This window comes from Bombina bombina, chromosome 6, assembly GCF_027579735.1.
Source record: "Bombina bombina isolate aBomBom1 chromosome 6, aBomBom1.pri, whole genome shotgun sequence".
NCBI classification, from domain to species: Eukaryota; Metazoa; Chordata; class Amphibia; order Anura; family Bombinatoridae; genus Bombina; species Bombina bombina.
In genome coordinates this window covers 181,073,880-181,099,277 of record NC_069504.1, presented here as the reverse complement: position 1 = coordinate 181,099,277, position 25,398 = coordinate 181,073,880, and the positions used below count along the sequence as shown (strand labels likewise).

At 38.0% G+C, this 25,398-nt stretch overlaps 1 protein-coding gene across 3 annotated transcripts in view; it reads left to right on the top strand.

The window, feature by feature from the left end:
* The window catches only part of ST7 (suppression of tumorigenicity 7), a 489,358-nt gene that overhangs the window by 303,263 nt on the left and 160,697 nt on the right, over nucleotides 1-25,398 (top strand). For all 3 annotated transcript variants that reach the window (XM_053716687.1, XM_053716686.1, XM_053716688.1), the window contains exon 2: nucleotides 11,185-11,267. In XM_053716687.1, the coding sequence (XP_053572662.1) occupies nucleotides 11,185-11,267 (83 nt within the window). The remainder of the gene's footprint in view (nucleotides 1-11,184; nucleotides 11,268-25,398) is intronic.

Below are 25,398 nucleotides of genomic sequence, written 5' to 3'. Positions count from 1 at the left end.
CCACAAGTTAGGATGAATCCGTGGACTCGGTACATCTTGCAAAAGAAAACAAAATTTATGCTTACCTGATAAATTTCTTTCTTTTGCGATTTACTGAGTCCACGGCCGCCCTGTCTATTCAAGACAGATAGTATTTTTTTTATGTAAACTTCAGTCACCTCTGCACCTTATAGTTTCTCCTTTTCTTCCTTGGCCTTCGGTCGAATGACTGGGGGGTGGAGTTAAGGGGGGAGCTATATAGACAGCTCTGCTGTGGTGCTCTCTTTGCTACTTCCTGTCAGGAAGGACAATATCCCACAAGTTAGGATGAATCCGTGGACTCGGTACATCGCAAAAGAAAGAAATTTATCAGGTAAGCATAAATTTTGTTTTTCCCCCATGCTTGTGCAAAGAGTATCACTGCAATCTCATGGAATCATTTCTACATGTTCTACATACACACTTGAAGGAGTTATGACATGAACTACCAGATTAAGAAGCTAAGTGCAGGGCTAGCAATGCGTCACTTGATTTTACCCATTTAGAATCAATTTGGTTTATCCACCAGTTGTTCTACATGTCGGAAAGAACATTTTTTGTGACACACTCACTAGCTTGTTACTTGTCATTGTAATTGCTGAAAAAGAATTTGTAAAATAAATGCACCTGTTTGCAGGGGCATTTCTAGACCTTTGAAAAGTAGGAGTGCAGGGTGGTGAACCTCAACATATTTGCTACCACTCTGCTTCTGCGCTACGACCATACTGCTTGGGTTTTTTTTGGGCTGCAATTATAATACTTAAGATACTTACTTTGAATCCATGCTGTGTCTCAGCAGTTCAACTTTGATGATATGTATTTTGGATTAAGAAGAAAAATTAAATATTTAAAAAAAAAAAAAAACTACTAAGAGCACTCAAGAATGTTTTTAGAAGACAACCGAAAATGTAGGCACACACTCTCAAGAAAGATTCATCACCACTGTTCTAGAGCAAAGGGCCTGTGTAAAAGGGAACAGCCTTGCAAATGTTATGGTAGTTAGCACCTTTCCTTTGTGAATTGGGTGTGCTACAATAATGATAGGGGATGACTAACAACCCCTAGTACAGTGCTAGACAAATCTGTATACAAATTAGGAGCCAATATTTAGGAGCAAGACATACTCTTAGGAACCAGACAGTGATAGTTGTATATAGATATGGAGAATAACCCAAAAAGTTAGGAGCCAGGGGTACAATTCTAGGAGCCACTGGCTCCTGGGTTTGTCAAGCCCTGCCCTAGTGTATCCCTAGAACAAACACTTGCTGTTCAGGTTCTTTGCAGTCTTTGTTAAGAGTTTTAATTAGGTACTTTGTAGTAGGAATAGAGGGCCCTGCCAATATTTTTACTGTTGTAAATCAGGTCTCATGAAGGTGATCTACAAAGCAGCTAGGCTCGTAGGCTTACATGCTAAGGGGGTTTAAGGGGATAACTAAAGGAGGAGAGGAACTAAAATAAGCTTTAGCTTTATTCAAACTAAACCTTTATACTTATATGTTCAATATTTAAACAACTAATACAATTGTAAAACATCTACAGCTTTTTGACAGGATAGCCTTTTGAATACATCATTAAGTCTTGCATGTATATACTGTTTGATATTCCTTTAAGGAGCAAGAAATGTTTTACAGAAAATTTGATCTGAAAGATGAGTTTTGCTGTGCCATTAGTTCTGTCTTTATGGCCAATGTCATCATTTATTGCAGCATTAAGCAATGTTTTATTGGTTTACCAATACTGTAATCATTCTATGGCAGAGCTATTAGGGGCTGGAGTGTCTTCCAATAAAGTCTGTGTTTCCTTTGGGCTTTACTGGAGCACAGACAAATTATGGGTCAGATTCTAATCTAATTGTTAAAGCTTATCAAAAAATGATCTACAGTTATATAAAGATATATAATAAGGATTATTTTTTAGAGAAAAGTGTTGATCCTTTATAAATGTTACATAATCTATCTCTTTTGGTCCTGGGCTTTAGCTTCAGATCTCAGAGAGATCCTGGAATCGGCTAAGACAATTAGGTTATTTGTACCAAAAAGCAACAGCAACATGCTTTATGCTGATAGATACGCTTTCATATTTTCCAGGTGAAGGTCAGGATATGGGTTCTATAATATTACTGTATACATTAAAGGGACAGTCAACACCAGAATGTTTGTTGTTTTAAAAGATAGATAATCCCTTAATTACCCATTCCCCAGTTTTGCATAACCAACACAGTTATAATGATACACATTTTACCTCTGTAATTACCTTGTATCTAAGCATCTGGAAACTGCCCCCTTATTTCAGTTATTTTGACAGACTTGTATTTTAGCCAATCAGTGCTCACTCCTTGGTAAATTCACGTGCATGAGCTCAATGTTATGCATATGAAACACATTAACTAACACCCTCTATTGGTAAAAATGCATTCAGTTTAGAGGCGGCCTTCAAGGTCTAAGAAATTAGCATATGAATGTACTAGGTTTAGCTTTCAACTAAGAATACCAAGAGAACAAATCAAAATTGGTGATAAAAGTAAATTGGAAACTTGTTTAAAATTACATGCCCTATCTGAATCATGAAAGGTTTTTTTTGGACTTGGCTGTCCCTTTAATAAATGCATACAAACTACAGTGGTCTGTCTATAAAAGATAGTTGAACTTCAATAATTTATTTTATCATTAACCACAAGGGATAGTAAAATGCTACTATGTTACATCATTTCCCCTATGTATTAACCCAGAGGCAGTACTGTTTGTGATAAGATTTTAAATTAAGCAGTTACACATAACCCCCAGCTCAGTTGCAATGCATTGATTAACTAACTGGAGTATAAGTTTTAAAATATATTGCAGCAGTTGAAGATTGCACTGCAAATTAGCTGCAGAGGACCAAAGTATTGTTACATTTTCCTTCTTAATATAAGGAGAGTCCACGGCTTCATTCCTTACTTGTGGGAAATACAGAACCTGGCCACCAGGAGGGGGCAAATACACCCCAGCCAAAGGCTTAAATACCTCCCCCACTCCCCTCGTCATTCTTTGCCTTTCATCACAGGAGGTTGGCAGAGAAGTGTCAGAAGATTCCAGAGTAGTTCCTTATGGAGGGTAGTACTCTTCGAGATGGGACTGGAGTTTTAAGTAGTCTTGTCAGCCTCTCAGTGAGAGCATTGTCGAAAGTTGGAGTCTGGAGATGCAGGGAGATTCTTTTTGCAAACTCATCCAGACTCATATTAACAGCTCCTTAAGCAATCAGCGTTGACGAGTTTCTCTGCCTGCTTTCTTCACTCAAGTCCATGTCAGAAGTGCTGCTACAATCTGTCACTGTTCCATGACATAGATTCCGGTAAGATCGTTTCATTACTTTACACACATGTTAATGATAGAAGACAGGGTTACAGTGGGACTCTTTTATCTTTATGGAATCAAGGGTTAATATCTCCTGAGGGGGATTATTGAACAGTGGGGATTTTTAATCATATTAGTTATGTGATTTCGACTGCTTATGTGTAAGAACGTTTGGGCTCTTAGGCTGATACGGAACGTACAGGTTATTTTCATTTTGAGAGCTGCGCAGTTTCTTTATATTAAGATGGCGCGTTTTTTCCTTAGCAGAGCCAGGTCCTGCACGTGCACCATGTGACCGGGAGTGGTCACTTCCCCCCCCCCCCCCCCCGATTCCTGACTGGGTGTCTGCAGAGAGGAGCATCTTCTCTATCTGTCTGGGTCATAGGAGTTGGTGAGTGCCCCAGCCATTGTGGGTATAAGGTGCCAGTTATTTTTCCTTTTCTATAATTTGATATAGACGAGTTATGGAGGATTCCGATATTTTAGAGGGGGATCCCTCCGATACAAAATTTGATACCTGTGTATATTGTGAGGAGGCCCGGGTAATCCAGCCCTCTTAATTATGTTCCATATGCCGCAACAGGGTGTTCTCATCAACCAATGTTGAGATGTTGGAGACCACTGAGCCATCCGCCTCTGAGGATTCTTGTCCAGTGAGGTGTGTTCCCTAGATTTTATTCCTACATATGCAGTTCTCCCGAGCTCCGATCCTCCTTCGCCTGTAAGGTGTTTGTTTCCACCAGAGGTTACTATGCAGTTCCGCATGGCCATCTCTGCGGCCTAAGCGATGTTACCTATTCTTTCTATGCATAAGCAAAGGAGTAATTTGGGCTCTCATGCCCCTGGACATTCGTGTAAAATAACGACTGTGTCCGATCAGTCCTCTGGGGATACGGTTCCCTCTGAGGCCTCAGAGGGAGAACCTCCAGGGTCAGAGTCTGCTTACTTGGGTTCTCCGACTGCGGAGGGCTTAGCATTTAGATTTAGATTGGCACGCCTGCGTTTACTCCTGAGAGAGGTTTTGGCAATGTTAGAGGTTCCCAGTACTGATCCGTCAGTTGAATCTCAGTCCTCTAAATCTGATAATGATCTTAAAGGGACACTGTACCCAAAAAATTTCTTTTGTAATTCAGATTGAGCATGAAATTTTAAGCAACTTTCTAATTTACACCTATTATCAAATTTTCTTCATTCTCTTGGTATCTTTATTTGAAATGCAAGAATGTAAGTTTAGATGCCGGCCCATTTTTGGTGAACAACCTGGGTTGTCCTTGCTGATTGGTTGATAAATTCATCCTCCAATAAAAAAGTGCTGTCCGGAGTACTGAAACCAAAAAAAGCTTAGATGCCTTCTTTTTCAAATAATGATAGCAAGAGAACGAAAAGAAATTGATAATAAAAGTAAATTAGAACGTTTCTTAAAATTGCATGCTCTTTCTGAATTACAAAAGAAAAAATTTAGGTTCAGTGTCCCTTTAACTAGACGAGTGGAGGATGGGATCCTACTCCTTGTTGTCTTGTTTTACTTTTTGTTTTATGTTATTTAGAATCCGGGATTGTGTCGTATAACAGGCAGGACTTGTTTTTGTTTGCACTCTCTTTTTTTTTTTCCAGGTCATTTGCCTGTTTTCTTTTACTTGCTATTCCGGTCTGGATAGGGTTTTGTTTTTTTGGAGCTCTGGGTTGTTATAGAAACTCTTCTTAGAAAGACGTTTCGTCACATGGGATTTTTTGTATTATCGACTTTGAGGGTCGAGATTGTTGGAGACTTCAGGTGGAAGCTTATAAATTTCTGTTCTAGGGTGATAGGTCCCCCGATAATTTCGAGAAACATTTTAAGCCTCGGAGCTTAATTTCTTTATTTTGATTTTTCAGTTGTTCTAGCCTTACTGAAACTTAAGACGTTTCGTTCTTACCTTTGATTGTTCCAGCACATACGTTGTATCCTAGATGACAGGCAGGACTGTTGTGGATGCTAGTTGGGTTTGCGCCTTCTTTCTATACAAGGGAAGGAGTTTTTTTTCTAGATTTCCGGTCCAGGTACAGCAAGCTCATCTATTCTAGTTAACAGGCTGGACCTGTTTAGGTATTATCTGGGATGGGTGCTTGATACTAGATTATATGGATCTAGGGGTCCTAGAGGCCGGAACTAGACTGCCTCTGGGCAATTGTCTTCTCAGAGAAAGGGAAGTTTTTCAAGTGATCTTTGGAGTCATTGTCCCGGTATCTATTACACTGTGGGAATATTTTTCTCCACTTTTGGTGTATGCCCTAATAGGGGGATGGTCTTCCCGTCCTAATTGGGTTTTCGTATTTTTAAGCAGAACTTATTAGTTCCTCTTTTCGTTGGAGAATGAAGGTTCTCCCTTTCTTTTGTTAGGAAGAAGGATGTCTTCCTGGTTCATCCTTTTTGAGCATATCCATTTCTTAGGAACCGTATCTTACAGTAATCCTCGTTCTGATCCTAGGTTTTCTTCTTGGGATCTGGGGCTTAAGGTGGCAGTATCCTGCTTACAGATTTTACAGTAGTTCCTGGGTCTCGGCCTTTATGTTTTTTTTTTTTTTACTTTCGCCTGCTAATAGACCTTTTGTTTTTTTTCTCGTGTTTTTTCGATCCTCAGAATTGGAGCTAGACCGGAGTTGCTGGTGTAGACATCAAAGTGGATCTTGTATGCTGTTTTGTCTTTTGGACAGGAAGTTTTCCTGAGATCTTGCGAAATTTACCCTTCAGATTATGACTTCCAGTTTCCCTTCTGGCGAGGGGGTGGAGAGTGATATACACAGCTGAGACCGTGTCTTCGGCATGGAGTTGGTGTATCTGTCTTCACACTTACATGGAATACCGATTGGGGAAATCAATCCCAGTGTTCCGTTCAGATCTCCCTGTTCTGGAAAATATTTTTCTCTTAAGCGCTTCCGGGCGGTTTTGACTTTGTTGCTTCCTTGTCCGTGGGGAGAGAGTGTCCTAGGGAGGTCCGGGGGTTGGGAGTTTCCTTCCACTTATTCCTTTTGTTCCTCAGCAAGCATTCTGCTTGGAGGATTTGGTCTTCTGGGTTCATACCAGTTGGGACCTTCTCAGTGGGGAGATCTTATTTTGGAAATATTCTTGTGGAGAAGGAGAGTTCCTCCTGCTAATCGGGGGGGTCTTTTGTTTGAGGGTGGGCGGAGACCCACTTCGGCTCATTGACAGCGAGCCTCTCTATGAGCGTACTCCTCAGGATCGGATGTCCCCTATAATAATTCCCTGCTCGAATGTTTGTATCTGATGGGACGATGATCAAGCAAGGCATCAACGTTAGCTCCACCGCTTTTGTAGCAGGAGGTGGGTTTGAACCCAGGTGGGGCTCCGACTTTTTCATCTAGAGTATGCTAGACATCTAGCATTCCTTAGAAGTTTTTTTTTAACCTTCTTCTCTTTCGGCCATGTCACTTCTTGTTGTGGATGGTTCAATCCTAGTAGGATCAGGCGTCAGTGAGACTATTTGCTCAGTTTATATCTATGAGTTGTATCGCAGTTTAGGGGCTTTGCCTCCATGGACCTTTTACAGGGCTCTGCTGGGCAGGGTCCTTGTGTTCATTACAACCTGGATTCTCTGAGGCTGACAGCGTGAAATTAAACGCTTAGTCTTAGCCATGAGAGGTTTTTCTGAAAGGATTCTTGATACTCTTGTTTTAGCTCTTGAACCAGTGTATTGTTGCACCTATCATAAGGGGTGCAGGACCTACTTCTTGTGCTATGAAGAACGGGGATTCCCCTGGCATATGGCCAGTTTTTCCAGGATCCTTCCTTTTTCCAGAATGCTCTGGGGAAGGGCCTTTTTTTGTTAGCTCCCTTAGGGGACAGTTTTCTGCCCTATATGTTTTACTGCTCGAGAGGCTCTCAGAGCTTCCAGAGGTCCAGTCTTTAGTTTCGGCTTTGACTAGATCAGTTATTTACAGTTCCAACAAAGAAGCTGGACAGGATACTGTGCTAGCACTCTTCCCTCAGGGTCGGAGGTTGAATGCATATTAGGATATATGATTAAAATTCCAAACTTTATCATGACATTTAAAATGGGTTACAATGTAACTAACTGCATTACTACTATATACGTTGTTATAGATTCTGATTGAGATGGTTTAACTCCAAAGTAGACTCGAATAGAGCTAGCCCAATCATATTATTTTGGTGTTAAGCATCTGGTTAGTTTACTCTTTACACACTATAGCAATGCAGGTATAACACCCTCACTCCTGACTATTAGAGCATATTTAGATATATTATTTTTATCAAGTTCTGGTTTGAACTTGATCACTAGTTCTGGACTAACTTACACTATGTGTATATGTGGTGTTATCCATTTCAGGGTTATCATTCGATTTGAGTATAGGCTACTTGCTGCAAATGTTTTTAGTAACATTGAAACACATTTTAAATGTTATAATAAAGTTTGGAATTTTAATTATATATCATTATTTGCATTCAACCTCCATCCCTGAGGGAAGAGTGCTACCACAGTATCCTGTCCAGCTTCTTTGTTGGAATTGTAAATAAGTGTATGTTTTGATACTAAGCACCTTTAATTCTTAAAGCATATTGAGAATAAATGCATAATCAATACAGTGTTCCCTCTATACTACTAGAGTAGTGCCTTTGCTTCTTCTTTGACTAGATCAGGCCTGTGTTTAGATCTAGTGCTCCTCCTTTGGAGTTTACATCTTATTCTAAGTTTTTGCAGAAGGCTCCGTTTGGGCTTATGCATGGTGTTGACTATAACATTTTCTGTCTGGGAAGGTTTCCTTTTATACTGTCTATTGCTTCAGTGCGCAGAATTTCTGAGATGGCTGCCTTGCTTTGTAAGTTTCCTTACCTAGTTTTCTTGCGGCTAAGGCTGTTTTTTGTGCTGGGCTAGGTTTTATTCCTATGGTTGCTTCATATCGCAACATCAATCAGGAGATTGTGGTTCCTTCCTTGTGTCCTAATCCTTCTCTTCAAAGGAGTGGTTATTTTATAACTTGGATGTGGTTCGGGCCTTGAAGTTCTATCTTCAGGCTACAAAGGAGTTTTGTCTAACTTCTTCCTTATTGTGTCTATTCTGGGAAATGTAAGGGGCATGAAGCCTCGTCCTCTTCCCTGTTTGTCTGGTTGAGGAGCATGTTTGCTTAGCTTATAGAGTCAGCGGAACGCAACCTCCTCAGAGGCTTAAGGCTCAATCAACTAGAGCTGTGGCTCCCTCTTAGGTTTTGGGAATGAGACCTTGAGCGATCAGATTTGTAGGGCAACTACCTGGTCTTCCTTACATATTTTTTCAAAATTTTACATATTTGGCGTTTTCGCTTCGGCTGAAGCTGCTTTTGGGAGAAATGGTTTTTGCAGGCTGTGGTGCCCTCAGAACGGGGTCTGCCTCTCTTTTTGTACCCTCCCATTTTCATTCAGTGTCCTCTAGAGCTTGGGTATAGGTTTCCCACAAGTAAGGAATGAAGCCGTGGACTCTCCTCATATTAAGAAGGAAAACATAATCCGTTGTGCGGATTTAAATTTAGTTTTGTTTTTCTGGCACCATTTATACTCTGATATTTTTTCTACTGTTCCTTGTTCCCTCGGCAGAATGACTGGGGGATGAGGGGAGTGGGGGAGGTATTTAAGCCTTTGGCTGGGGTGTCTTTGCCTCCTCCGGGTGGCCAGGTTCTGTATTTCCCACAAGTAAAGAATGAAGCCGTGGACTCTCCTCATACAGAAGGAAAGGAAATGATCTGTTAAGCATAATTTATGTTTTTAAAATGTATCTTGAATAAATGTGTTTTCTTTGCTCTTGGTCTAAAAATCACATAATTAAAAGATAAAAAGGTAGTAATAAAAAAAGGTGCATTGCTCACAAGAACATCTTGCATTCAGAAGTCAAAGCTGTGTTGAAATAAATCCCTGAGAGCCAGTCATCAAAGTGCTATTGCTTTGCAGCACTGCTCCATATTTTATATTTTTTCTCTTTAAACCGTGCTGTGCTCTGACTGCACTTCATTAGGGAAAACTTACACGTTACAGCCAGAGCATACAGGTGAAACGCGAAAAATTAGAATATCGTGTAAAAGTTCATTTATTTCACTAATGCAACTTAAAAGGTGAAACTAATATATGAGATAGACTCATTACATGCAAAGCAAGATAGTTCAAGCCGTGATTTGTCATAATTGTGTTAATTATGGTTTACAGCTCATGAAAACCCCAAATCCACAATCTCAGAAAATTAGAATATTACATGCAATCAATAAAATAAGAATTGTACATAGAACAATATCGGACCTCTGAAAAGTGTAAGCATGCATACTGTATTTACTCAGTACTTGGTTTGGGCCCCTTTTGCAGCAATTATTGCCTCAATGCGGCGTGGCATGGAAGCTATCAGCCTGTGACACTGCTGAGGTGTTATGGAAGACCAGGATGCTTCAATAGCGGCCTTCAGCTCTTCTGCATTGTTGGTTCTCATGTCTCTCATCTTTCTCTTGGCAATGCCCCAAAGATTCTCTATAGGGTTCAGGTCAGGCGAGTTTGCTGGCCAATCAAACACAGTAATCCCATGGTCATTAAACCAGGTTTTGGTGCTTTTGGCAGTGTGGGCAGGTGCCAAGTCCTGCTGGAAAATGAAGTCATCATCCCCATAGAGCTTGTCTGTGGAAGGAAGCATGAAGTGCTCCAAAAAGACTTAATGAAGCACAGTGGACCAACACCAGCAGATGACATGGCTCCCCAAATCAACACAGACTGTGGAAACTTCACACTGGACTTCAAGCATCTTGCAGTGTGTGCCTCTCCATTCTTCCTCCATACTCTGGGTCCTTGGTTTCCAAATGAGATGCAAAATTTGCTCTCATCAGAAAAGAGGACTTTGGACCACTGAGCAACAGACCAGGTCTGTTTTTCTTTAGCCAAGGTAAGACGCTTCTGACGTTGTTTGTTGTCCAGGAGTGGCTTGACAAGAGGAATACGTACGACATTTGAAGCCCATGTCCAGGATCCGTCTGTGTCTGGTGGCTCTTGATGCACTGACTCCAGCCTCAGTCCACTCCTTGTGAAAGTCCCCAACACTTTTGAATGGCCTTTTCCTGACAATCCTCTTCAGGCTGCGGTCATCCCTGCTGCTTGTGCACCTTTTTCTTCCACACTTTTCCCTTCCACATAACTTTCTATTAATGTGCTTTGATACAGCACTTTGGGAACATTCAACTTCTTTTACAATTACCTTTTGAGGCTTTCCCTCCTTATGGAGGGTGTCGATGATGGTTTTCTGCACAACTGTCAGGTCAGTAGTCTTTCCCATGATTGTGATTCCTACTGAACCAGACTGAGAGACCATTTAAACACTCTGGAACCATTTGCAGGTGTTATGGCTTAATTAGCTGAATAGAGTGGGACACTTTGTGCCTAGAATATTCTAATTTTCTGAGAATGTGGATTTGGGGTTTTCATGAGCTGTAAGCCATTATCATCACAATTATGACAAATCACGGCTTGAGCTATCTTGCTTTGCATGTAATTAGTCTATCTCATATATTAGTTTCACCTGTTAAGTTGCATTAATAAAATAAATTAACTTTTGCACGATATTCTAATTTTTTGAGTTTCACCTGTAGCTCTGTTTGAAGAGAACAGCCTGTTGAGCAACGATGCAAAGCAAAACCACTAACAGTTCCTACATGTTCCTGTGCTTTCTGCAGACATCCTGCAGCATCTTCTGCATTGACATCTCAGATCAGACATGTTCTGCCTTGGGGTGTACTAGTATTTCATGTAGTGATAACAGCACTTTAAAAAAAATAAATTACTTATTAAATATATATTTTCTTCTTTTTTTTGCAGTGAGTATGTTTTTGAACACATTAACGCCTAAATTCTACGTTGCCCTAACAGGCACATCATCCCTAATCTCAGGGCTTATATTGGTAAGTTATCATCACCTTGTTGGCACAGTCATTAAAAAGGTTTATGAAAATATTTTAGTTTTCTTTTAGCTATTGATTATGTTGTAAAAACAAATGTATTGTCATATAATATCTGGTATATGATGTTCTTAATAAAAAAAACTAATTTCCATATAAATGTATAATTTAAATCAGTTGACAGATATCAGAATATTTTTACGTTAAAATCTTACGGCTAGATTACGAGTTTTGCGGTAAGAGCGGCTCGGTGCTAACTTGCAAGTTATTGCCACCGCTCACCTCCCTATAGCGCTAATATAAACCCTGAGTCTACACACCCCTAATCTGCTGCCCCCGACATCGCAGACACTTACATTATACTTATTAACCCCTAATCTGCCGCCCCCAATGTCACCGCCACTATACTAAAGTTATTAACCCCTAAACCTAACCCTATGTCTAACCCTAACACCCACTAACTTTAATATAATTAAAATAAATCTAAATAAAAATTACTATCATTAACTAAATAATTCCTATTTAAAACTAAATACTTACCTGTAAAATAAACCCTAACCTAGCTACAAAATAACTAATAGTTACATTGTAGCTAGCTTAGGTTTTATTTTTATTTCACTGACAAGTTTGAATTTATTTTAACTAGGTAGACTAGTTAATAAATAGTTATTAACTATTTACTAGCTACCTAGCTAAAATAAATACAAATTTACCTGTAAAATAAAACCTAACCTGAGTTACACTAACACCTAACCTTACACTACAATTAAATAAATTACATTAATTAAATACAATTAACTAAATTACAAAAAACAAACAAACACTAAAGTACACAAAATAAAAAAGAAATTATCAAATATTTAAACTAATTACACCTAATCTAATAGCCCTATCAAAATAAAAAGCCCCCCCAAAATAAAATAGAATATAGAGTGGGACACAATAAACTACCAATGGCCCTTAAAAGGGCTTTTTGCGGGGCATTGCCCCAAAGAAATCAGCTCTTTTACCTGTAAAAAAATAATGCAAACTACCCCCCAACAGTAAAACCCACCACCCACACAACCAAACCCCCCAAATAAAATCCTATCTAAAAAAAACCTAACCTCCCCATTGCCCTGAAAAGGGCATTTTTGTATGGGCATTGCCCTTAAAAGGGCATTTAGCTCTTTTTCTGCCCAAACCCTAAACTAAAAATAAAACCCATCCAATAAACCCTTAAAAAACCTAACACTAACCCCCGAAGAACCACTTACAGTTTTTGAAGACCGGACATCCATCCTCAACGAAGCCAGGAGAAGTCCTCATCCAAGCGGCAAGAAGTCCTCAACGAAGCAGGGAGAAGTCTTCATCCAAGCGGCAAGAAGTGATCCTCCAGACGGGCAGAAGTCTTCATCCAGACGGCATCTTCTATCTTCATCCTTCCGGCGCGGAGCGGCTCCATCTTCAAGACATCCGGCGCGGAGCATCCTCTTCTGTCGACGGCTCTTCAAGAATGAAGGTTCTTTTAAGGGACGTCATCCAAGATGGCGTCCCTTGAATTCCGATTGGCTGATAGAATTCGATCAGCCAATCGGAATTAAAGGTGAAAAAATCCTATTGGCTTAAGAGCCGTCGACAGAAGAGGATGCTCCGCACCGGATGTCTTGAAGACGGAGCCGCACCGCGTTAAAATAAATACAAACTTGCCTGTGAAATAAAAATAAAACCTAAGATAGATACAATGTAACTATTAGTTATATTGTAGCTAGCTTAGGGTTTATTTTATAGGTAAGTATTTAGTTTTAAATAGGAATTATTTAGTTAATGATAGTAATTTTTATTTAGCTTTATTTTAATTATATTAAAGTTAGTGGTGTTACGGTTAGAGTTAGACTTAGGGTTAGGTTTAGGGTTGAATAACTTTAGTATAGAGGCGGTGATGTTAGGGACAGCAGATAAGGGGTTAATAATAGTAATGTAGGTTGCGGCGATGTTAGGGAAAGCAGATCAGGGGTTAATAATATTTAACTAGTGTTTGCGATGTGGGAGAGCGGCGGTTTAGGGGTTAATATGTTTATTATAGTGGTGGCGATGTCCGGAGCGCAGATTAGGGGTTAATAATTTTAGTTTAGTATTTGCAATGCGGGAGGGCCTCGGTTTAGGGGTTAATAGGTAGTTTATGGGTGTTAGTGTACTTTTTAGCACTTTAGTTATGAGTTTTATGTTACGGCTTTGTAGTGTAAAACTCATAACTTCTGACTTTCAGTTTAAGGTATGGATCTTGACGGTATAGGCTGTACTGCTCACTTTTTGGCCTCCCAGGCAACTTGTAATAGCGGTGCTGTGGAAGTCCCATTGAAAAAGGACTTTTTGAAAGCTGCGGTAGTTACTTTGCGTTCCGGCCAAAAAAGTGTGCGGGACAGATATACCTGCAAGACTTGTAATACCAGCAGTAGTGAAAAAGAGCCATAACTTTGCTTTTTCACTCATACCGCAAATTTCGTAATCTAGCCGTTAGTTTCTAAATGTCACAATTCCAGTGATATCTGATACCAGCATCGGCGCATGGGCACACGGCTTTAGAAATACTTGAGACGTAGGAAGATGCGCTTGCTATTGTCAGTACCACCCGTCTGTTAAAGGCAAAAAAGGTTTCTAGTGGAGGTGACTGGGGGATGAGTGAACCTGCTGTTTCTAAAGTAAGCTTTTAATATAAATCAAGCGTTTTGTGACTTTCTAATAGATTAATGCATTAATGATTTTCTTTTATATTCTAAAATTTAAAATGTTACACTTTACCATCACTTTAACTTGCAACTGTAACATTTTGTAAATTAAAGGAGAATAAAATTAAGGGAAATACAAGTCAAAATTAAGATTTTATCATTCAGATAACGGGTAAAATATGTTCTAATTTATCTTATTTTATCATATTTACCTCTTCATCTTGGTCTACTTGGCTGAAACCTGGCCCCTTTCTATAAGGACATACTGAGGAAGGCTTAGGAGGGTGCATGTATCTTAAGGCACTATAGACATCAGTGCATGTAGTTATATTATACACTTAACTTGTAGAGGGAAGCTGCAGCAGTCAGTGCTGTGACACAAGAAGGATTGCCTAGAGCTCTGTCTTAACTTACTACTACTTACACACTGTTGGATGTTTCCTATTCAGAGATGCACTCAGTTTTCTTTATTACATATTACTTCTATCATGCTCACTAGCTTATTTTACTTTAGAGTGTGTGGAGCTGCTGCACTCTAAATCTTCCTCTACAGGTTGCTTGTATAACAGTTTTACATGGACATTCAAAATGTTTCACCATAAATGTTTAATTAGTTTTAAAAAAATGCTATATCAATATGCTACTTATTTTGCCTGGTTTTGCTGTAAAATATATCTGAAATTGTGCTTGATTTGTATCTTCCCAGAAGGGCTGGAGTGCCTCCTCATATTTAAAGGGACAGTCTACTTGAAAATTGTTGTTGTTTAAAAAAAGATAGGCAATGCCTTTATTACCCATTCCCTAGTTTTGCATAACCAGCACTGTTATATTAATATTCTTTCACCTTCATGATTACCAATATCTAAACCTCTGCAGGCTGCTCCTTATTCTGCCCCTTTTCTCAGCCCATTTTACAAACTTGCATTTTAGCCAATTAGTGCTGGTTCTTGTATAACCATTATCATTCTCCACAGGAGTGAGCACAATATTATCTACATGGCACACATGAGCTAGCACAGTCTGGCTGTGTGCAAGATTGTAAAAAGCTAAAGAAAAGCACTGAGATAAGAGAGGCTTAGAAACAGGCAATCTTTGAGGTTATGAAGTATATTAATATAACAATGTTGTTTATGGCTGGGCAATAGGTAGCTAGGGTATTGCCTATCTTTTTAAACAATAAAAAAAAATCAAGTAGACTGTCCTTAAAGGACACTAAACTAGGTATTGTTTAAAAATATAGATAACACCTTTACTAACCATTCCCCAGCTTTGCACAACCAACATTTATATATAAATATACTTTATAACATTTAAATCTTTACATTCTGCCTGTTTCTAAGCCACTACAGACAGCCTCTTATCACATGCTTTTTTATTTGCTTTTCACAACAGGGGACTGCTAGTTCATGTGGGCCATATAGATAACATTGTGCTCTCGCCCATGAAGTTGTGCACAACACAGCTAAAATGCAAGTCAATAGATAATAAATAAAAAGTCATGTGATCAGGGGGCTGTCAAAAGAGGCTTAGGTACAAGGTAATCACAGAGTTTAAAAGTATATTAATATAAGAATGCTGTGCAAAACTGGGGAATGGGTAATAAAGGGATTATCTATCTTTTTAAATAAAAACATTTTTTGAGTTTGTTGTCCCTTTAACTATGGTGAGATTGGAGTTACACTAACACCTAACCTTACACTACAATTAAATAAATTACATTAATTAAATACAATTAACTAAATTAAAAAAAAAACCAAACACTAAAGTACACAAAATAAAAAAGAAATTATCAAATTTTTAAATAATTACACCTAATCTAATAGCCCTATCAAAATAAAAAGCCCCCCAAAATAAAATAGATTATAGAGTGGGACACAATAAACTACCAATGGCCCTTAAAATGGCTTTTTGCGGGGCATTGCCCCAAAGAAATCAGCTCTTTTACCTGTAAAAAAATAATGCAAACAACCCCCCAACAGTAAAACCCACCACCCACACAACCAAACCCCCCAAATAAAATCCTATCTAAAAAAAACCTAAGCTCCCCATTGCCCTGAAAAGGGCATTTGTATATGGGCATTGCCCTTAAAAGGGCATTTAGCTCTTTTTCTGCCCAAACCCTAAGCTAAAAATAAAACCCATCCAATAAACCCTTAAAAAACCTAACACTAACCCCCGAAGAACCACTTACAGTTTTTGAAGACCGGACATCCATCCTCAACGAAGCCGGGAGAAGTCCTCATCCAAGTGGCAAGAAGTCCTCAACGAAGCAGGGAGAAGTCTTCATCCAAGCGGCAAGAAGTGATCCTCCAGACGGGCAGAAGTCTTCATCCAGACGGCATCTTCTATCTTCATCCTTCCGGCGCGGAGCGGTTCCATCTTCAAGACATCCGGCGCGGAGCATCCTCTTCTGTTGACGGCTCTTCAAGAATGAAAGTTCTTTTAAGGGACGTCATCCAAGATGGCGTCCCTTGAATTCCGATTGGCTGATAGAATTCGATCAGCCAATCGGAATTAAAGGTGAAAAAATCCTATTGGCCTAAGAGCCGTCGACAGAAGAGGATGCTCCGCACCGGATGTCTTGAAGACGGAGCCGCACCGCGTTAAAATAAATACAAACTTGCCTGTGAAATAAAAATAAAACCTAAGATAGATACAATGTAACTATTAGTTATATTGTAGCTAGCTTAGGGTTTATTTTATAGGTAAGTATTTAGTTTTAAATAGGAATTATTTAGTTAATGATAGTAATTTTTATTTAGCTTTATTTTAATTATATTAAAGTTAGTGGTGTTACGGTTAGGGTTAGACTTAGGGTTAGGTTTAGGGTTGAACAACTTTAGTATAGAGGCGGCGATGTTAGGGACAGCAGATAAGGGGTTAATAACAGTAATGTAGGTTGCGGCGATGTTAGGGAAAGCAGATCAGGGGTTAATAATATTTAACTAGTGTTTGCGATGTGGGAGAGCGGCGGTTTAGGGGTTAATATGTTTATTATAGTGGTGGCGATGTCCGGAGCGCAGATTAGGGGTTAATAATTTTAGTTTAGTATTTGCAATGCGGGAGGGCCTCGGTTTAGGGGTTAATAGGTAGTTTATGGGTGTTAGTGTACTTTTTAGCACTTTAGTTATGAGTTTTATGTTACGGCTTTGTAGTGTAAAACTCATAACTTCTGACTTTCAGTTTAAGGTATGGATCTTGACGGTATAGGCTGTACCGCTCACTTTTTGGCCTCCCAGGCAAACTTGTAATAGCGGTGCTGTGGAAGTCCCATTGAAAAAGGACTTTTTGAAAGCTGCGGTAGTTACTTTGCGTTCCGGCCAAAAAAGTGTGCGGGACAGATATACCTGCAAGACTTGTAATACCAGCAGTAGTGAAAAAGAGCCATAACTTTGCTTTTTCACTCATACCGCAAATTTCGTAATCTAGCCGTTAGTTTCTAAATGTCACAATTCCAGTGATATCTGATACCAGCATCGGCGCATGGGCACACAGCTTTAGAAATACTTGAGACGTAGGAAGATGCGCTTGCTATTGTCAGTACCACCCGTCTGTTAAAGGCAAAAAAGGTTTCTAGTGGAGGTGACTGGGGGGTGAGTGAACCTGCTGTTTCTAAAGTAAGCTTTTAATATAAATCAAGCGTTTTGTGACTTTCTAATAGATTAATGCATTAATGATTTTCTTTTATATTCTAAAATTTAAAATGTTACACTTTACCATCACTTTAACTTGCAACTGTAACATTTTGTAAATTAAAGGAGAATAAAATTAAGGGAAATACAAGTCAAAATTAAGATTTTATCATTCAGATAACGGGTAAAATATGTTCTAATTTATCTTATTTTATCATATTTACCTCTTCATCTTGGTCTACTTGGCTGAAACCTGGCCCCTTTCTATAAGGACATACTGAGGAAGGCTTAGGAGGGTGCATGTGTCTTAAGGCACTATAGACATCAGTGTATGTAGTTATATTATACACTTAACTTGTAGAGGGAAGCTGCAGCAGGCAGTGCTGTGACACAAGAAGGATTGCCTAGAGCTCTGTCTTAACTTACTACTACTTACACACTGTTGGATGTTTCCTATTCAAACAGAGATGCACTCAGTTTTCTTTATTACATATTACTTCTATCATGCTCACTAGCTTATTTTACTTTAGAGTGTGTGGAGCTGCTGCACTCTAAATCTTCCTCTACAGGTTGCTTGTATAACAGTTTTACATGGACATTCAAAATGTTTCACCATAAATGTTTAATTAGTTTTAAAAAAATGCTATATCAATATGCTACTTATTTTGCCTGGTTTTGCTGTAAAATATATCTGAAATTGTGCTTGATTTGTATCTTCCCAGAAGGGCTGGAGTGCCTCCTCATATTTAAAGGGACAGTCTACTTGAAAATTGTTGTTGTTTAAAAAAAGATAGACAATGCCTTTATTATCCATTCCCTAGTTTTGCATAACCAGCACTGTTATATTAATATTCTTTCACCTTCATGATTACCAATATCTAAACCTCTGCAGGCTGCTCCTTATTCTGCCCCTTTTCTCAGCCCATTTTACAAACTTGCATTTTAGCCAATTAGTGCTGGTTCTTGTATAACCATTATCATTCTCCACAGGAGTGAGCACAATATTATCTACATGGCACACATGAGCTAGCACAGTCTGGCTGTGTGCAAGATTGTAAAAAGCTAAAGAAAAGCACTGAGATAAGAGAGGCTTAGAAACAGGCAATCTTTGAGGTTATGAAGTATATTATTATAACAATGTTGTTTATGGCTGGGCAATAGGTAGCTAGGGTATTGCCTATCTTTTTAAACAATAAAAAAAAATCAAGTAGACTGTCCTTAAAGGACACTAAACTAGGTATTGTTTAAAAATATAGATAACACCTTTACTAACCATTCCCCAGCTTTGCACAACCAACATTTATATATATAAATATACTTTATAACATTTAAATCTTTACATTCTGCCTGTTTCTAAGCCACTACAGACAGCCTCTTATCACATGCTTTTTTATTTGCTTTTCACAACAGGGGACTGCTAGTTCATGTGGTAACAACGATTCGATATATATAGGAGCGCCACAGAGGGCTAAGGTATATCACAGGACTAATCTAGATCAAATGATTCCAAGAAAACAAACTTGTAAATCTAAGTCCAACAAATATCTGTTAAAATTCCTTTTAATCACTTTGGGTTATATACAATTAAACCCATCACATGTGTGCCATTACAATACAATCTAAAATGCAATGCAAATACAATCAAAAATAGAGAGTACAAAATACAATAAAAATTTATGGGATCTCGAAGTTCTGTCTTTTATATAGTATAAAAACTGAGCTTATAGCTACAAGTCCGGATTTAGACTACTATCAGTCAGCTATGTAACACTGAAGAAGCTTAGAGCTGATGGTGTGAAGTTAAACTAGAAATATTTAAAATTCGAGTGGGGATCCGGGTAACAGCTACCCAATCACAGATTACACTTGCGCAAGTTGAATTAGGGTTACAAATATCCAGTAGTGGAAGTTATAAACAAGTGATGACAGAAAGTATACGATCTAATTTGTGCTCAATATAATATAATCAAATTACAATCCAATTTGTTAAAAATAATAAAATCCTAAACAATTGCACTCCAAACCCACAAGTTACAGAATTCGAAAATTAAAAATGAAAATAAATATAAAATCTGGGTAAAAACTGTGATCCAAAGATAAAGTGACTTTGTGAAAAAAAAATATATACAAATTGTGCAAACAAATGATGTGTTATATATAAACCAAATCCAACCTAGCTAGAACAATACCGGTATGTTCTGAACAAATTAAACTAAAATCATCTTAACCTTAGTGGGAGATTTACAAACTTCTTTGTAAGAAAAATGTACAAACAAATGCAAATAATCCCTAATATAAAAAGTGAATATATGTGCGTGGATCCTTAACTCCCTAAAAAATACTGGCAATCTCCTAATCGAATAATATCCTAGAGAATCAGATGTAAACAATGAGTCAAATACAGAAATACTAAATTGGAAAAATAAGGAGTATAAAATAAAAAATAAAAAAAATAAAAAATAAAGTCTGAATGGTCCTGTGAACAGAGTCCTATTATGGATTTAAAAGTCAGTTAAAAATCCAATTCCTGGTGTCCCTCGATAGGGTCCAATGTAGCTGATGATCCTAACTTTTTAGGGATCCCAGTCGTGATCAATACAAACAATACCTAAAAAAAAAGAAAGTGCACTAAACAAACAGCCTATGGGGTGCGGAGTATTGGTAAATAAACTCACCCCACTCAGCAATATCCTGGAAATATGGCAAGCCTCACAAATCGTATGCCGATTGTCCGTCTACGCGTTTCGGCCCTCTGATGGTCCTTTTTCAAGACATAGTGAGGCTAAGGGTTTACTAACCTTATATAGTGTTCTTAGGGATATTTTCCTAGAGTGTTGGCGCCAAAATGCCTCAGGATGGGACCGGATTGCCCGCCAACATTTTTCGGCCAATATCGCTAAACCGGAAGTGCGGGTTGTACATACTTCCGGTAGGTCATATCCGGTATTTCCGTAGCCATTTTGAAAAAGGGCATTTGGAATTGTAATAGGGCAACTACAAAACTTGCAGAATGGGTTACTGGGGAATGATTCTCTTATGCTCCCATATCTATTATTAGAGAGTGTTGTCTTATTCACAATTCGAGACTTATTTAGCTCTTGGATTATAAACATAATTTTATGTCTCATTCTTTTTTATCCATTTATGATCTAATAATCTCTGATTTTATCTAAAGTTGTTAACTTGTAGTTGCCCTATTACAATTCCAAATGCCCTTTTTCAAAATGGCTACGGAAATACCGGATATGACCTACCGGAAGTATGTACAACCCGCACTTCCGGTTTAGCGATATTGGCCGAAAAATGTTGGCGGGCAATCCGGTCCCATCCTGAGGCATTTTGGCGCCAACACTCTAGGAAAATATCCCTAAGAACACTATATAAGGTTAGTAAACCCTTAGCCTCACTATGTCTTGAGAAAGGCCCATCAGAGGGCCGAAACGCGTAGACGGACAATCGGCATACGATTTGTGAGGCTTGCCATATTTCCAGGATATTGCTGAGTGGGATGAGTTTATTTACCAATACTCCGCACCCCATAGGCTGTTTGTTTAGTGCACTTTCTTTTTCTTTTTTAGGTATTGTTTGTATTGATCACGACTGGGATCCCTAAAAAGTTAGGATCATCAGCTACATTGGACTCTATCGAGGGACACCAGGAATTGGATTTTTAACTGACTTTTAAATCCATAATAGGACTCTGTTCACAGGACCATTCAGACTTTATTTTTTATTTTATACTCCTTATTTTTCCAATTTAGTATTTCTGTATTTGACTCATTGTTTACATCTGATTCTCTAGGATATTATTCGATTAGGAGATTGCCAGTATTTTTTAGGGAGTTAAGGATCCACGCACATATATTCACTTTTTATATTAGGGATTATTTGCATTTGTTTGTACATTTTTCTTACAAAGAAGTTTGTAAATCTCCCACTAAGGTTAAGATGATTTTAGTTTAATTTGTTCAGAACATACCGGTATTGTTCTAGCTAGGTTGGATTTGGTTTATATATAACACATCATTTGTTTGCACAATTTGTATATATTTTTTTTTTCACAAAGTCACTTTATCTTTGGATCACAGTTTTTACCCAGATTTTATATTTATTTTCATTTTTAATTTTCGAATTCTGTAACTTGTGGGTTTGGAGTGCAATTGTTTAGGATTTTATTATTTTTAACAAATTGGATTGTAATTTGATTATATTATATTGAGCACAAATTAGATCGTATACTTTCTGTCATCACTTGTTTATAACTTCCACTACTGGATATTTGTGACCCTAATTCAACTTGCGCAAGTGTAATCTGTGATTGGGTAGCTGTTACCCGGATCCCCACTCGAATTTTAAATATTTCTAGTTTAACTTCACACCATCAGCTCTAAGCTTCTTCAGTATTACATAGCTGACTGATAGTAGTCTAAATCCGGACTTGTAGCTATAAGCTCAGTTTTTATACTATATAAAAGACAGAACTTCGAGATCCCATAAATTTTTATTGTATTTTGTACTCTCTATTTTTGATTGTATTTGCATTGCATTTTAGATTGTATTGTAATGGCACACATGTGATGGGTTTAATTGTATATAACCCAAAGTGATTAAAAGGAATTTTAACAGATATTTGTTGGACTTAGATTTACAAGTTTGTTTTCTTGGAATCATTTGATCTAGATTAGTCCTGTGATATACCTTAGCCCTCTGTGGCGCTCCTATATATATCGAATCGTTGTTACTTCATTTTAGATCTGATAGGGGATCTTCCTTATAGTGTAGCAGGTATATTTTTACCAAAGGCGCTGGAAACTTCATTTCTGTTGCCAATATGCTAGTTCATGTGGGCCATATAGATAACATTGTGCTCTCGCCCATGAAGTTGTGCACAACACAGCTAAAATGCAAGTCAATAGATAATAAATAAAAAGTCATGTGATCAGGGGGCTGTCAAAAGAGGCTTAGGTACAAGGTAATCACATAGTTTAAAAGTATATTAATATAAGAATGCTGTGCAAAACTGGGGAATGGGTAATAAAGGGATTATCTATCTTTTTAGATAAAAACATTTTTTGAGTTTGTTGTCCATTTAACTATGGTGAGATTGGCCATAGTGATTAGTTAGCTCAGAGCACATGTTTTGCCTCAATCTGTAACTTCTAATTCATTCTTTGTATAAAGCACTATCCCTGATAAATATAATGGATAATGTGCTGGTTACCAGTGAAGAGAGGTAGGTGAAGTAACACTGCGGTCATTCTCTAAAGCTCTATATTAAGTCCCTCTCTAGACCCTGACATATATAGTTGTCACAGTTTAGCAGTGGTTTTATCCCCTTTACTGCCAGTTACAAATAAATACCTCCTATCATGTTAGAAATACACATTTCTCACCTTTGGCTGCTTGTATCAAACACAGAGCAGGTGCCCACCATACCCCATTGATTGTCAATAGTGCACATAGAACAATGAATTGCCTCCCATTGACTGCTAATAGCACACACAGAGCAGTGATATTACCCTCATGATTGTCAGTAATCAGTGTTTTTAACACCTTCGGCTTCTAGTAGTGACTTTTTTCTTTTTTTAATTAATTGCCAGTAACACAGTATCACTTCTTTCTGGCATTTGTAATGGACATTGGCATTCGAGTCCTTTAAACTATGTCTGCCATTTAGGGGACATTTATGACTGTCCATTTTTTGGCAGTCTGTTGAAATACTGTACTGTGTGGAATGCCTGGAACAGTTGTATTAATAACTTAATTGATTAAACAAAAAATGTATTAATTTCCCCAAATTATATGATACATATTTGCTTTGCTTCGTCCAGCATTGTACTGACACTATTAGTCTATACTTATAGATTAACCATTTTATTATTTGAGTATGTAGCTTTAAATGACCATTGTACACACATATACATATAGACACACAGTGGTACAGTGGGTTACATTTTCTCTGAATTAGAAGACTCCTGTGTATTGTGTGAGATGTGTGGAGACAATATTTACAAACAATGACATGGAACATTGTTTAATTGATTCTCTAAGGATGCCATTGGCATTTCCCAGAAGATTATCAAAGCTTCAAAATGAGCAGTTCCTTTGGGAGGGAGCATACATAAGTCATTTTTTCCTCTCCATTTTGTTGTATAGAATGAATAATTTAGCTGAAGATGGGCAGCAAACCATCATTAAAATCAATATACCACATTTCAACAGTATATTTCAGATTTCCTTTCTTCTGTAAATAACAGATTGTTTTTTATTAGTCTGGGATACTTAAGTTATTTGCTACAAAACCTTTCACCCCCCACTCAGTGTGTTTAATACATTTAATATATAATTCCAGAGTCATATGACAGATAACAGGGCAATAAGCATATGCTGTATGAAAAATGACACATTTTAAGGTTATTTTTCACAAAATTAAATTATTGGACAATAACAATGTGAACTGTGTATGATGTAACAATCTTATTAAGAGTTTCAGATGAATCCAGTTTCATACCACATCTTTTATTGCATAATGTAAAATGGGAGTTTTTCTTTTAACAATTGCTGTTTTTAATAACTGAATCTGCCACTAGTGTTGTGTTATATAGGGATGAAGAGTAAGATTGGGTTTATATTGACATTAAATTACAAAAGTTACATGTGCTAAATTGTTAAGCCTTGTAATATTTCTATTACCTTTACAGTATAGTAATTCCCCTGTATAGGGCACTTATATAGGGTGCTTACTCAACCTTGAAGCCCATAGAGGGTAGGTCTGTTGCTATGGAGTATTTTTGCCTGTACACCCCAAAATGAGCTTGCAAAGGAGACCTGACCTCCACTTTTGGTTCATCACAAATTAGTGTAACTACATTTAGTCACCAATCAGCAAGCGCTACCTAGGGTGCTCAACCAAAAATGGGCCGTCTCCTAAACGTACACTGCTGCTTTTCAAATAAAGATACCAAGAGAAAAAAAAAAAATGATAACAGGAGTAAATAAGGTTTCTTAGAATTGTATGCTCTATCTGAACCATGAAAGAAAAAGCATGTGGGTTTCATATCCCTTTAACCTTGGAAGGAGATGCCTGTTTTAGCGCAGCATGAATGTCATGCATGTAGACTATGAAGTGCATTCTGCCAAGTACACAATAACTGTGCGCTTTACACTCTAAAAGAATATTCCTGCAGTTTTTAGATTAAAAGCAGTGTCATTTATAGGTAGTGGCAAAGAACATGTTTTAGTGTAACTAAATATCCCAAATCATTCAGCTGCCAATAACTCCTTATACTCTGCTTCCATATTAAACATTCTAGGCAGCGACATGCAAGTGAGACTCATAATTAATATTGAATAATTGTAATTGTATTATTTATATAGCAGTTCCCGCCAAGGATTAGAAGACACCTGAGTGCACAGTCTAGGTTGTAACTGATTAGCATCAGCTGGCATATAATGCTTGTTATTACCCAAAGTAATGCTGCTCAGCTTATTGGATAAAAGGCACAATTGGCTCTGTCAAAACTAGAATCTGTGACTCTACGGTCCCTTTCCAGGCTGTTAGTGTTTACGTGGGGGCTTTTGGCTTCCTTTTCTATGGGCTTCCATTTGATTAGAAATATGGCTGTTTGAAATTATTAAAGAAATATTAACTGTAAAGATTTTTACCTTTTTATAATTCACTTATGTCTGCCTTCATAATTTTAGTGCTTATTAGATGCAAACAAGTTTTACACGATCTGAGTCCTGCAAGTGCCTCGGTCACCCTTTAGCCAAATGCTTCAGTGCTCTTCTCAT